At 43.9% G+C, this 15,572-nt stretch overlaps 1 protein-coding gene across 3 annotated transcripts in view; it reads left to right on the plus strand.

The window, feature by feature from the left end:
• atrnl1a (attractin-like 1a) overlaps positions 1 to 15,572 on the plus strand; it is a 439,798-nt gene that overhangs the window by 83,535 nt on the left and 340,691 nt on the right. For all 3 annotated transcript variants that reach the window (XM_049600221.1, XM_049600219.1, XM_049600220.1), the window contains exon 10: positions 536 to 690. In XM_049600221.1, coding sequence (XP_049456178.1) covers positions 536 to 690 — 155 coding nt within the window. The remainder of the gene's footprint in view (positions 1 to 535; positions 691 to 15,572) is intronic.

Consider the following 15,572-nt stretch of genomic DNA (forward strand, 5'->3'; position numbering starts at 1 on the left):
CTTAATCTGTATATCCGGAATATTCCATAGCCCATATACATCTAAGAACACTGCTTTTTATGGCTCCGTTTTTCCTGTTTGTTCCTTTAAGAACTGACAGATATCAAAGTCTGAGTCGAGTCACTGCAGTAATTGAAGAAGCCACAGAGAGCCTCTACAGTTGGTGTCCGAAATGTGACCTTTGACCTCTAAGAGGTCACACACAGCAGACTGAGACCTCCTACAATGTCTGTCATGAGTGTTTCTGTATGTTTGCAAGTGTGTGTGTGTGTGTGTGTGTGTGTGTTCTGGTCCCATGAAAGAACAGTTGGTATGAAGGGCAGTCACCACAGGCCAGGTCACACACCCAGACAGACGCCATCAATAACATGGCACCATGGACACACACACACACACACACACACACACACACACACACACACACACACACACACATATAACTGACAAATTAACACTTTCCTAATATGTCTCCCTCTGCTGAGTTGCACTCTGTCCTGTGTGTGTGTGTGTGTTTGACATGTGTGTATGTGTGCAGGTTGATCCTCGGGGAGAGCGGCATAGCGCGGTACCTCCACTCTGCGGTGCTCCTGAGCGGCACAGTGCTGGTGTTTGGGGGTAACACTCACAATGACACATCGCTAAGCAACGGGGCCAAGTGCTTCTCTGCTGACTTCCTGGCGTATGATATCGGTAAGAACACGTCCTGAACAATCACACACACACCAAGTCTGGTACTACAATATGTTTTGCAGCAGATGTCACAAATATTAGGCAAACTTTTAGAGGCCTAACCCAGGGCTCCTTTCTTTAGTTGCATTTTGTCCTCTGTCACTATTAAAGTTCCTCTCCAGGCATTGACTAAACCCCTCAAAAAAAAAAGATTCATGTCTGTTCATCAAAATTACACATTAAGAGTTTTTGTCATGAAAAAAACCCAAACATTTATGCCTTGAGATGGCTTCAGTATAACTCTACACCTTCGCCTCATTTAGTATGCACAGATCTGTGAGTATGGAAATGAGTCCTGCCCCTCAGCCGCTCGCCAGCGTACCTGCTCACCTTCAGCTCTGCTCATCAAACACACAGACCTCAATCCAATTTCCAGAGAAAAAAATTGGCATTGTACGTTTCTGCAAACCACTGATGAATTACATTTGCATGTTATTATGTAGAGAATACATTTAAACTTTATCTTTCAACAATGCAACAGTGAAGGGGTGTCGGTAGCGTAGTGGATAGTGCCGGCGCCCCATCTACAGAGGCATTGCCTCGCTGCAGCGGCCATGGCTTTGAATCCGGCTCGCGGCCCTTTGCTACATGTCAGTCCCCACTCTCTCCCTGTCATTAAAGGCAAAAAGCCCACAAAAATAATCTTTAAAACAAACAAAAAAAACAAAACAAACAAAACAATGCAACAGTGATTAACAGGTGTTTAGGTTTAGGCACAAACACCATGAGGTGAAGGTTAGGAAACGATCATGTTCTGGCTTTACATAACACTTTCCGTGGTACTTTCGCTGCTGAAAACACAACAATGACTCACTAAAAACATGTCCTGTACCCAACTAAGAAGTTGTCAGTTGTGTCTGGTTTGGCCATTTAAAGGGCCAGTATGTAATATTTGGCATGGTTTATTGTCAATCTGAATCTGAATCTGAATATTGTACCCATTAATATATAAGTGTATAATCGCTATAAAATAAAATTCGTTTGGTTTTCGTAGCCTTATAATTATACTTTTATATATATATATATATATATATAAAAGTAGAAAAGTTTTTTTAGTTATAAAGTTTGCAAATGGACCACAGTTACCACGCAACAGGAGAGAATGAACCCGAACCGTCATCTGCAAGGAAAAGAAGACACAACTTCACTCCTTGTGATGCACTCACTGTGGCGCTTTTCCTCCTGATGATATATCTCCCCAACGATGGTAGCAGTAGCACCGAATCCCATTCTGTGCATTCAGCCTCTCTTCTCGCCCGCTCAGCATCAAACACATGGAGTTCCTCATCTGTATGCTCCGGCTCAAACAGGTATGGCTCTGGGTCTGTGTCCGCTACAAGAAACTCTTCAAAATCGCGTTCAAAGTCGTCCATTGCAGCTACTATAGTCCGGAGATATCGCTAGGCTAAATAAACAGCTGAGCTCTGTTTACTGGCTACGCTGTCAGTCAGTGTGCGGGCTGGAGATTGGTGGAGCAGAGAGGGGAGGGGGTCCCCACTCGGAATGATAAACGAGTATGTGTGTGTGAAGTGTGTCTGTTACGCTAGGAGAGTCAGAGTTTGGGACGGAGTCTTTTACCTCCTGGAGTGTTACCGGAATTTTTGGAGTGCTCAAATAAACGGGCCTGTTTCCTGAACGCTCCTCTGGTCTCCTGCTCGTGAGGGATTCATTACAATATCATAACATGGTTTAGATTTCTAAACAAACATTCACCTGGTCGCTAGATAGACCTACTCCTGAAAAACTCGTGCGCAAGGCATTTACCCAACGGGAGGGGTGAGCGAGTCAGCCCTGCAATCTAGAATTTGACCACTGATGTCACTGTTTTCAACCCATTTTACACACTGGCCCTTTAATAAGAATATTCCTCCATATAAAGTTTAAAGTTTAACCAGGGCTCAGCAGGACGTTCAGTGTGACTGTAGCATTCATGTAACTTAGTAAACAAGCTAATGGTGGAACTCTAAAAGGTGGAGCTAGAAACACTAGAGGACGGTCACTCTGCTCAGGGCTGAGCTGTGGCTGGTTTGAGGCTCATGTAAACACTGTTCATACTGTGGCAAGTCTCACATATATTACTAAACTGTAACTATAAACTGAAAGGATATTCTGCTGCCTCGCGCAGAAGCTGTAAGCTAAAAATAACTTGATTCACCGGGCTGACCGCTGGTGACTTTTAAGGACTTACTCAATGCATGAGTTGATGATGTGAATCCATCAGCACACCTTAAATTTCACTGTGACTTCTGTGACCATTACTTGAGTTTTTAATTGCCCCTCTTAGATGACACAGGCTTTTAGTAATGAGCGGATATTCAAGGGGTTTAAAAATATATATTAATTTGACAGGATTGTGTGACCTGCATATATTCTAATCCTCACTAGGAGGAAAAAAAAACTGTTGCGGAGCATCGTTCCAACACTAAACCCCTGAGCTTGCCTGAGAAGGACTAAATGCACAAAGCTGCTATTTTTAAATATCCCATGGAGAGAGACTCTCACTGCAGCCTGTTCTGAAAATGTGGGCGTGCAGCCTCGTTCTGTGAACGATAAACCAGGTGCAGACTTCCGTCTGTGTCACCGCTGATGAGGAAATACAGCGAGTGCTGGACGGAGCAGTGAGTGACAACAACCCCGCCCACATTTAAGAGGACTGTCTGAACAGACCGAGGGTCTAGGTACCATGTCTGAAGGGTTGCTGTTGGTTTCAAAGGTGGTAGTGGAGTAGTAGTGGAAACGGGGCTTTTGTTGACTAGGAAGGAGTAACCTTTAACACTGTCTCCCAAGATCTAGCTCTGGTCTCATGACTCCAGTCCACCTTGATAGCCCCATACTGTTGGTGTCATCTCAATCAAATTTCTAAATGAATGATGATTTCAAAAATTTCCAAGAAAATGTGCGGTGGAGTTACATCCTAAGAGCATATTTACTCACAGATATACCTTATATGTGATACATAATTCTGTTGTTTTTGTGTTCACAGTCATTGCATTATCTAATATATTCATCATACTGACCACTCTGTGTTTGGGTGTTATGATAGTTGAGGGTCATCACAGACAAACACATCCTACTAACCCAGTCTTTTACTCATGATGACCCTCGGAGAAATTTGATTTCATTTGCTCTCATTATTTCATTCACTTTGCTGTCTTACACACAGAGACACACAAATGGTTTGTTGTTACCACTGGTGTGAATCAGAATGTTGCAGCAGCAGCATTTGACGAAATGCCCGTAACGGTGCATACTGTATGAAGAGAGTCAGAGGAAGAGAAGAGCTTCGCATCAGAGCCAAAAGATAGCAACAAACTAATCATCTAAAAAACAGAAGAGTCTGTGAGGGAAAAACAGGAGTGTGTTCGGATACAGACGCTACTGTACTGTATAGGTAGACAGTATGGATGATTAAGGATCCCATTACAGGCCACCCAGTCGCACCATAGACCAGATGGCATGAGGATGTTTCCGCCCCTCGACAGGGAGGGAGGAATGGAAGGATGAAGGGAGCTTTGGGAGAGGAAAAGAGGGATTACACCAACTCTTCACAGGAGAGAAACAACAGGGAGCACAGAGATTAACAAGAATGGAGACAGAGGGAGGGAAAAATGAGAGATGGATGTGTATGCATGGAGGAAGGTGCTGTTTGAGTGAAGACAAAGAGGAACACGGGGAGAAACAAAAGCTCAGTGGGTGAAGCTGCCATGTCCTTGTAACATTTTGGCAAAGTTGCACAGTTGTACCCGTTTCTATATCTGTATGTTGGGAGGAAGAAGAAAGTCTTCTGAAAGGATATCAGGTGAGAACCATAAATCACAGACCCCAAATATTGTACTGTTGTACTGTATGACAAGACAAATATGGCTTCCATTTGTATGCCTTTCAGTTTGCCATCCAGTATTAAAAAAACTAAAACTCTTTAGAGAAGGTGGAGCTTCTACCACCAGGGTTGCACATAGGTGTATTACCTATTTTTATGTGTATATACAGCCAGTGATTAGACTGAGATTAGTCACCCTTACCAGCCTGTCCATTGTTGTCTGATGAAGGTCGAATAGACCCAAAGCTCATCAATAAAGTGAGACACTGCGTAGATGTCTTTTTGTACCCATCTGGACTCATTGATGTTTGCAGCACCTTGCCAAGACTGAGCCGGTGGAGCGGTAGCTTTTCTGCATCATCCACAACATATCCAGCCACAAGCTGGAGGTCAGGTGTATTTCCTGGTGCCTCACGTTGTTGTGCTATCGGTTGCAGTAACCAAGGTGTTTCAGACTGAAGGTTTAGGATGTGTTTTGCAGTGATTTTTGAGTTTTAGTCCAACAATCTGCAGCAACAGTGTTCTTGGCGTCTTTCCTCCTGACAAAATCAAAGTAATGGGAATATTTTCAGCCTTGAAGGTAAGCGATTCCAACTAGCTTTATAGGCCCAATGTTGCAGCAGCAGCGCCGATCATCTGGGTAATTTCAAACTTTGGAAGTAGAGCTTTTTTTGCTTCACGCAACCCTAACCCATGCGTCATAGGAATGAAAGGGCCCTGCTGCTAATGCTGTATCCAGGTCTCTTAATGATCTATGCTCGAGACATATGTGCTGTCGCTATCTTGGATTTTTTGGAGCCAGAAGTGATCGTATTTAAACATGAGGGTGGAGCTAACCCTAATGCTAGGTGCAAACTTGGTCAGCACGATTCAGTGTGATACTCGTACTCGTCGTCCTCCGCTTATCCAGGTCCGGGTTGTGTGGGCAGCAGCCTCAGCAAAGAAGCCCAGACAGTCCTCTGCCCAGCCACTTCCATCAGCTCTTCTGAGGGAACCCCGAGGCGTTCCCAGGCCAACCTGGCGATGTAATCCCTCCAGCATGTCCTGGGTCGGCCCAGAGGTCTCCTCCCGGTGGACATGCCCGAAACACCTCCCAAGGGAGACATCCGGGAGGCATCTTCACCAGATGCCCAAACCACCTCAACTGGCTCCTCTCGATGTGGAGGAGCAGCGGCTCTACTCCGAGTCCCTCCCGGAAGTCTGAGCTCCTCACCCTATCCCTAAGGCTGAGCCCAGCCACCCTGCGGAGGAAACTCATTTTGACCGCTTGTACTCGTGATCTCGTTCTTTCAGTCACTACCCAGAGCTCGTGACCATAGGTGAGGGTTGGAACGTAGATTGACCGGTAAATCAAGAGCTTCGCTTTCTGGCTAAGCTCCCTCTTCACCACAACAGACCGGTTAAGCGCCTGCATCACTGCTGACGCCACCCCAATCCGCCTGTCAATCTCCCGCTCCATCCTACCCTCACTCGTGAACAAGATCCCGAGATACTTAAACTCCTCCACCTGAGGCAGGACCTCCCCCCTGACCTGGAGTGGGCAATCCACCCTTTTCCAGCTGAGGACCATGGCCTCAGACTTGGAGGTGCTGATTCTCATCCCAGCCACTTCAGACTCAGCTGTGAACCGTCCCAGCAAGAGCTGGAGGTCACTGTTTGATGGAGCTAGGAGGACCACGTCATCCGCAAAGAGCAGGGACGAGATCCTCCCGTCACCGAACCTGACACCCTCCACCACTCGGCTGCGCCTAGAAATTCTGTCCATAAAAGTTATGAACAGAACCGGTGACAAAGGGCAGCCCTGGCGGAGTCCAACCCTCACCGGGAACAGGTCCAACTTACTGCCGGCCACGCGAACCAGACTCGTGCTCCTTCGGTACAGGGACTGGATTGCCCTTAGCAAAGGGCCACCAACCCCATACTCCCGGAGTACCCCCCACAGGATGCCCCTGGGGACACGGTCGTAAGCCTTCTCCAAATCCACAAAACACATGTGGACTGGTTGGGCAAACTCCTATGCCCCCTCCAGCACCCCGGCGAGGGTAAAGAGCTGGTCCACGGTTCTGCGTCCCGGACGAAAACCACATTGCTCCTCCTCAATCCGAGGTTCAACTATCGACCAGACCCTCTTCTCCAGCACCCTGGAGTAGACCTTACTGGGTAGGCTGAGTAGTATGAATTTCTACTGTACATTCATCATGTTGATCTGTTCTGCGCATACGACATCTATTGCACGCAGTGGCGGCTGCTGGTTGTTCAAACAGGGGAAGCTCACTTTAAGTTTGCATCATGAAATGTGTCATATTGTAGCGAGGCAGTAACTTATAAAAGGAACATTTAATTCAAGCTGTTTTTTAACCACACTCATGCCATAGAACCACAGTAACACACACCTCAAAGAGTTTCAGATGGGTTTGAAGACGAGCTATATGGCTTATGGAAATAAGGAACTATGGATGGCACTCGCTGATGCCGGTGTGTATTTCCAAAGCGCTGTCAATCAGAAAGGGGTTCAGCCTTTTAGACAATTCCTCCAATCATCATGCAGACACCGAGCATCTTCTCCTACCACTCCATCAGGTCCCAGGGAAGCTGAGCCTCCCTGGAAGTGACGATTTTGTCACATTTATCCAATGACCGTCTCGCTTTGCTGCATGAAAAAAACCTGCTCAGTGCTGTCTCATAGGAATGCTTGGAGGCTCCGCGTCCACTGTGCTGACACGAGAATGTATGACAGGGAGGTCGCGTTTGAAAACTGGTGATAAACAGCTGAAGTTTGAACATCATAGTCATGATGTTAAACGCATCCTAGCGCACGTTTAATGCAATGTAAATTCTTATTTTAATGTAAATTCAATAATGCAGATTTGACCATTTCCTCTTTTTCTTGGCCAAGGGTCCCTTTGCTCAAAAAGGGATGGAGCAGGGCCCTCTACAACATACACTGCATAAAACTGAGTTGCACTTGAAATAATTCCATGAATACTTTCAGGTCTTCTCTCAGATACTTTAATTTATTATTTATTTCTGCTGTAAAGTTGGGCATTTTAACATATGGGCATTGACACTTTTTTAGAGCATTCAATGGCGATTCAAGGAACTGCAGTTTTTGGCACTTCTGTGAGAGTGAAGAACTTTATCTGCTGGAGACACCCTTTGTATGTGTTTAAAAGCTGCAAAAACTGAACCTTAATTTGCCACATTTGGCCAAAAAAAGTGCAAGACCTTTTTTTTAAAACACGATCAAGCTTCTGTATTTCTGACAGCATTCAGCCCACGGTCGGTCCAAATCCGTCTGCCCTCCCCCTCTTCCTTTTATATTCCTCGTCACTGTCTGCTGTAAATTATATAATAAGGGGGAAAATGCCAGGGAGGATATTGGTGAGATAAAGCAGTGAATGCGAGGAGGCAATAACAAGAAATGAGAGCAGAACATTGAGGAAGGAGAGAGGGATATACACAGAGCGGGAGAGAAATAAACAGTAAATGAAGGAGGGATTTAGGGAGAGAGAAAGAAGCACTGATGACGGTGGAAGAGAATTACCTCATAACAATAAAGGTGTGCCAGGATAAAGCAGGTAATAAGCCTGTGAATAAAAGGAGAAATCAAAGGTAATAAACAATAAGCATTTGTTTACAGAGTGTCTGTCTGAGAGAAGTTGGAAACAACGTCGTGTTCAGTGCTTCTTTTTCCTCTGGCCCCATCAACAATCACAGTCAATGTGTGTATTTACATGTCCCTCAACTCTGCGCAAATACACCGCTGTCTTTATAAATATCATCATTTATTCATTATCACTCATATCTGCAGATCTGCACAACTTTATTGTCCACTCGCCACCTCTCTGCCTCACCGCAGGGACGCAGGAGGGGAGGAAAGGAGGGAGGGGGGTGATGGTTAGGAGAGGAAAACAAAGGGAAGGAAGATGAAGAGAGGTAACATGAGTCGGAGAAAAGAGGCTGCTACAGTGAGAAAGGTTTGTTATAAACACTACGCAATAAACGGTGCTCAGCATGTCTGAAAAATGATTTGTATCATATTAGTGTTGTGTATGACTTCCTAATTCTGGCTCTGATACATATAGAAATTAACCTTTGTCAGTACAAAATACAGTTTTATGCCTTTGTAACGGTGATAGCCGTAATGACCAGGGGCATTACGTTTTTGGGTTGTCTGCACGTCCGTCCGTCCAAGGAGGTTATGTTTTCGCCGGTGTTTGTCTGTTTGTCTGCAAAATAACTCAAAAAGTTCTGAACGGATTTTGATGAAATTTTCAGGAAAGGTTGATAATGGGACAAGCAACAGATGATACAATTTTGGTGGTGATCGGTTGAAGCGAAATGGATAAAATAATAAAATGGCGGGAAATCTGAGCTGCTTGGTGGAGGTCGGCGCTCTCCAAGTGCTTTTCCAGTTCTGAACGTGATATCTCGAGATCTCTTCGAGGGAATTTTTTCACATTTGGCATAAATGTACACTTCGACTCCACTATGTACTACTACCACTACTATTTTGATGATCATAGGTCAAAGGTCAAGATCAATGTGACCTTGCATCCGTCTCATTTTTGTGAGCAAGACATCTCAACAATGCCAGTTTTTCCAAAGTTGGACATTGACTTGGACTCAACAATGAACTGATTCGAATTCGGCTGTAAATGGTCAAGGTCAGTGTGACCTTGCATTCTCATTCTGGTGAATACCATATCTGATTAGAATTTTGTTGGTCTAAGGTCAAGGTCACTGTGACCCCATCCATCACATAAGAGCACAAAATATCCACAAACATCCACTTGGATTTAACAATGAACTGATTAGATTTTCAAGGTCAAGGTCACTGTGACCTTGCATCTCTAGCATTCTCATGAACACAACATCTTACGAAAGCCTTGAGGGAGTTGCCTCACATTTGGCATAGACTTCCACTTGGACTCAAGACCGAACTTATTGGAATTTGCTGGTAAAAGGTCAAAGGTCAAGGTTAGTGTGACCTTGCATCCCTCTCATTCTTGTGAACAAAAATCTCAACAATGCATTGAGGGAGTGTTTTCAAATTTGGCACATACATTCACGTGGAGTCAAAAAGGAACTGATTAGAATTTGGTTGTAAATGGTCAAGGTCAGTGTGACCTTGCATTCTCATTCTGGTGAATGTGATATCTCAAGAGTACCTTGAGGGGGTGTCTTCAGATTTGTCCCAAACATCTGCTTAGACTCAATGATGAACTGATTTAAATTATTTTATCTAAGGTCACTGTCACTGTGACCCCGTCCATCGCATTCTCTTGAAGGCACAATCTCAAGAACACCTTGAGGTTTTGCTTTTGCTTTGAGAGTTTCCTCAAAGTTGGCCTAAACATACTCAAAGACAAGCTCACGGAGATGGCAGTGGATCCTTCCTTTATCTCCTGGATCATAGATTACCTGACAGGAAGGCCACAGTAATTCAGGTTGGGGAACTGTATTTCTGGGACATTAATGAGCAGCACGGGGGCTCCACAAGGGACTGTCCTGGTTCCATTCCTGTTCACACTGTACACGGCGGACTTCAAATACAACTCTGAGTCCTGCCACATCCAGAAATATTCGGACGACACTGCTATTGTGGCGTGTATCAGGAATGGGCAGGAGTCTGAATATAGGGACCTGATAAAAGCCTTCAGTGACTGGAGTCACAAGAGCTGTCTCCTCCTGAACACCTCAAAGACCAAGGAAATGATCATAGATTTCCGCAGGTCCAAGCCCCCTCTTCAGCCAGTGAATACCTGTGGGGTGGACATCGAGGTGGTGCCAAGCTATAAGGATCTAGGTGTATACCTGGATAATAAGTTGGACTGGTCCCTAAACACAGATGCTCTCTACAAAAAGGGGCAGAGCCGCCTCTTTTTCTTGAGGAAGCTCAGATCTCTCGACATCTGTAGTTACATGCTGCAGATGTTTTATCAGTCTGTGGTGGCCAGTGTGTTGTTTCATGCTGCAGTCTGCTTGGGAGGAAGCATCAGACACAAAGATGCAAGGCGGCTGGACAACCTAGTCAAAAGAGCTGGCTCTGTGATTGGAGTCAGGTTGGACACACTGGAGGAGGTGGTGGAGAGATGCACACTGAAGATGTTTGAGGCCATCATGAACAACCCAGATCATCCACTCCACAACACCTTGATGGACCCAAAAAAACTGTGGTGGACGGCCTCTCAAGCGATACAGAAGATCCTATATACCAACAGCCATCAGGCTTTTTAATTCTTTGACATATAATGGATGAGCTGACAGATAATTGAGTTTCCCCTTGGGGATGAATAAAGTTATTCTTATTCTTATTCTTAAAACGTCTACTTGGACTCAAGAATGAACTGATTAGAATTTGGTGGTCAAGGTTACTGTGACCTCCCCAAACATGTTTTTGGCAGTAACTCAAGAATTCATCCTCTAATTATGACAAAATTTCCCACAAATATGGAATGGGATATGATGATGAAGTAGTGATATTTTATATCCAACAAGTAAAAGGTCAGCTTCACTGTGACATCATAATGTTCTGCATAAAACTCTTTTCTGGCCATTAGTCAGCGTCATATCTCAGGAACAGAAGGGGAGACATTTGGTCAGATACTGAATTGGTGACTAATCTTGAAACTGTGCTGATTGGTTAGATCTTCTGTATGTGAAGCATCAGTGTTTTAACAGACATGGATGTAAACTGTTCATGCTTTAAAGGTTTGCGGAGGCGTACAACCACAAGGCAGTAGTTCTAGTTGGTAACTTCACTCTGGAGTGACACACAAGTATCCCCCATCCTGACACCCTAATCAGCAGGGCGACATCATTTATCAGCGCCTGCCACCCAATGCGATCACCTCAGTCTCTGTGGCAGCCATGTTCCTGCCACAGTGCTGCTGATGTGTGTTGACCATCTGGCAGTCAGTGTTACATTCACATCACTTTCTTTTTTTTAATTTCAGCAGTATGTTAGCTGCATTATTAGCAGACCAGTGTGTAGTGTGACTTTTCATGATACACTTTTCTTACTGTGGTTCTGCGAAACAATTCCCTGTAACCCACAGAGGGTTTATGTAGAGTTTAACTCATCTGCTGAGCCAGTGGGGCGACGGTTAAACACACTGAAGGTTATGATGAGCTTCAGAAATAGTTTAAACCTGAGCCGATAGGAGATGAGTCTTCCAGTTCCCCTCTCTTTTTTTTTTACTTTGCTACACTTCCTCCGTAGCTGCTTTCTCCTCATCCTCTGATAACTTTAGATAAGTTTGTTAAATTCTCACTTGTCAAAGTTACATTTGTCAACTTTATCCATTGTCAAACTGTTGTTATATTTTGCTTTCTGACAGTTAACTCTTTACTTTCTGTTGCTTTCACTTAAAAAGGGCCAGTTAAGACAATAATTACATGATTCACGACAAATTTGAGAAAAAAAAAAAAGGTAATGCTTTATCTTACAGATAATTTCTAATCGCTTGCAGTATTTTACATATATAATAATGGATCCTAATGGGAATAGTCGGGTCAATACATATCACTTCTGGATATGTGAAATGGTTTCAGTACTTGTTTTTTGCAGTATCGATACACTGGTAGCCTATGCACCTTCTTATTTTCAGTGTCAGTGACTACAGTCATTCTGCTGTTCTCTGATACTAACCAAGAGAAGAAAGGTCGTTATGGTCATATTTTAGGCTTGTTAAGAAAAATTATTTAATCTCCTTGATTACAGTTGCTATCAAAAATAGTATGGAATATCTATATTAGCATATTTTTTGAGGTATTGTATCCAAGTTAGAAATTCCAGTATCCCAAAAACAGTAGTTTGTAACTTACTGTGGAAAGAGTTATGCAATATGGTAATAATTATAGTGGAAAATGAGGAATTCTTCACGTGTGCAGTTTGCTCTACAGCCATTTAACATATTTCAGTATTAAATTACAAAAATGTTTGCATGGTTCTGTTTAAATAGATCTGAAATAAGATCCATGATAGCTAGAGTATTCATTCTTATAGCATCAGATAGCTAAAGCTTTGTCTTCCCTGTCATCATGTTTTAACTATGTGTTGCTTTACCTTATGTGCAGTGCAAACACAGTATTTTCCTTTGCAGCAGAAAGCTTAAGTGTCTGTCTTCTGTGTCATCACATTGTACACTCGGTATGACTTCACTGCATGATGAATCCATCACAACGCCTTTGTACTCTGCTCATAAATATGAGCAAATCTCAAAAACTAAATGATGAACATAGCTGATATAACTTATCAGGTGATAGGAAATATTTTGTTTATGTTTCTACATTTAGAAAGCTTTGGGATCAGTATGTTGTTTTTTTTTTGTAAAATCTGATGGAAAAGCGTGTCCGTACTGATTTTAGGGATATGAAGCATGTGTACATACTCCAAGAAATGACATCACAGTAAGCACCAGTGTAGACACAGGTGACTGTTTCTATTGCAGTTTATGAGCAGCTGCTAATGTCCACATGGGAATTAACTGCAACACTTTGAATAACCCTGATATTTTCACTTCACAAATGTTGAATTTAAACTTATATGTAGTGTTCAAAGTGGAAACTTTTTTGAAGTTGAAGTGCACATATCCCTTCTTAAGTTCTTAAAGCCTCTGGAAACCCAAATCCACAATAGCCTTCTATGTAATTTAGGGTCTTATGTACATAATATTAAACATGTAAAACAATTAGAAATAAGTTTCCATCCAAATTTGAAATATCTGTCTTTTAAGTTTTTGTACATTCTTGAAATTGGGTTTGACTTGGCTGTGGTTATCTCTCAGATTTATTACGCAATAAATTCCAAACCAATCATAAATCATCAGCCAGTTGTCTCATCCCGCCCCCCCAGTGGCAGCGCAACAAAACCTTTCTGCTCCAGCTAAATCTACCTCTTTGAGTCTGAGCCTAAAAACTGAAAGCTCACTGGAATAATTAAGGTGGCATGACAGAAAAATATCTTGATTATCTAAACTAAAACTTTTATTCAGCCGAATGAAAACGTCAGATGACAGATTTCGTAGAGCTCAGGACAGCAGTGTTACTTAAAATTATTTTATTGTTTAGTGGAGTCTGAGAAACAGCTTTCTAGTCTGATGTTTAGAAAATACAGATCGTAAACTGGCTGAACCGCTCTGCTGCGACCCAGCGGAAGCTCTGCCTCCGGCGGGCTCCCAAGCAGGTTGACCGGCTCCAGAACTGGACAATCCGAGCCGAAGAGGCGGCTTGTGAGCGGCCGGGCTTGCCCCCTGGGCCCGGCGTCGGCTCGCGGGGAGGTGACGTAATGTGCACCCTTCCTCACCCCTAACCCCAACCCCAAGCAGTTAGCTTTGCTACACATAAACAAATCCCCAATCGTGGAGGTGATGCTGCGGGAAACAACACAATTTTAGCCAGAGGGGAGCATTATTCGAGGCGGGCAAATACTTCTACACAGCGGCAGAGAGACGGCCAGCTGGCACCGGTCTCTCCCGCTTTGAGGGTCTATTCTACGAAGTAACATTAATATGAATCACAAAACATTTTGAAACTTACCATTCGGTGACCACCTTAAAGGAATCATTTTCAGCTTCTGCTTCGTCCTCTGAATCATCAGAGGGCTCAGACATGTCCGGCTGGATTAAATTTGTGGCAGCCATTGCTGAGCCAGGGAGATGTCAATCAAAACGAGGGAGCTGTCAATCAGAGCGTTATCTGCCACGCCCACTCTGTCCTGGCAAGTGGGCTAAACAGCAAAATGAGCTGTTTAATAGTTATTAATGGTTATTTTCACTCAGACTTTTGTGGATGATTAATGAAACACTCGACTTTGATATAATGTATGCATTTTTACTATTTCAATCTAATTAAAAATATTAATTACAGGTATGTACCTGCAGTACCAATTGTATACATCTCCTCTAGCCATTTCCAAGAAGTACAGTTTCTTTCAAGAGAATTATTATTGTAGAAAATTTAAAAGAAATGAAGGTCCCCCTGAAATAAAGCGTAATTTCATGTTCCTCTAAATAACAACAGCTTGCTTGTAGAATGTAAAGACTTCATTTCCTCTCCTCTCCTCTCCTCTCCTCTCCTCTCCTCTCCTCTCCTCTCCTCTCTTCTCCTCTCCTCTCCTGTCTCTCCAGGAGATAATTAATTAGTTCCACCTGTAGAAGTCACTTCCCTCCATCCCTTGTTTGGTCTTTATTTGCTCCTCTGTTTCTCCCTGCCTCCGCGCTCACAGCGAGCGGAGAGGTTTCGAGCACTAATTTGTTTTTGTTTTGGCACGCTAACCTTGGAGGGGCGACGCAGCGTTATTAGCTTCTCCTGCTCTTCTGCTGCCACACATTAGATTCAGGTCGACACGGAAGGCACTTTTCATTTGGATTTAATTCTCCCTCTCACCCTCCAGCTCTCCCTCCTCCTCCCCCACTCCCCTATCCTCCCCTCAACCCTGCCACCCTCACACTTCTAATTAGATTTGGGGGGAAAATGAACTCTGATTAAAAACGCAGTCCTTTCCAACTTGACACACCACAGGCACACACCCACACACTGTCTGCTGCACGCAAACACACACACCTGACACACACACACACACACACACGGCACACACACACACACACATGGCACACACACACACATGGCACAGCCCACTGAAAAGCCCAGGGTGAGCTGGGAGCTTGTTTGGAAGATGTTGGGAGCTGTGATATATTGGAGGAGCAAACAGTGGCTGCCGCTCAAACCTCCTCCTCCTCCTCCTCTTCCTCCGCCCGCCCTTCTCCATCAAGTCCTCCATTAGTGCAGATCAGATCAAACTGTCAATCAGCCCGCCTGCCTGCTTCGATCTGGTCTCATGATTTCTCTCTCTGTCCCACCATGCATTATTAACACAGATTTTCTCATATCCTGAGAGGAAATTAAAATCTGCGTTGATGTGTGTGTCCCTGTATATGTGTGTGTGTGTGTGTGTGTGTTGTGGCTGATAAGTATCTGTCGAGCCTGCAGTTCTTTGGACAATTTGGCAGCTTTAATC

This window comes from Epinephelus fuscoguttatus, linkage group LG16 (genome assembly GCF_011397635.1).
Source record: "Epinephelus fuscoguttatus linkage group LG16, E.fuscoguttatus.final_Chr_v1".
Taxonomy (NCBI): Eukaryota; Metazoa; Chordata; class Actinopteri; order Perciformes; family Serranidae; genus Epinephelus; species Epinephelus fuscoguttatus.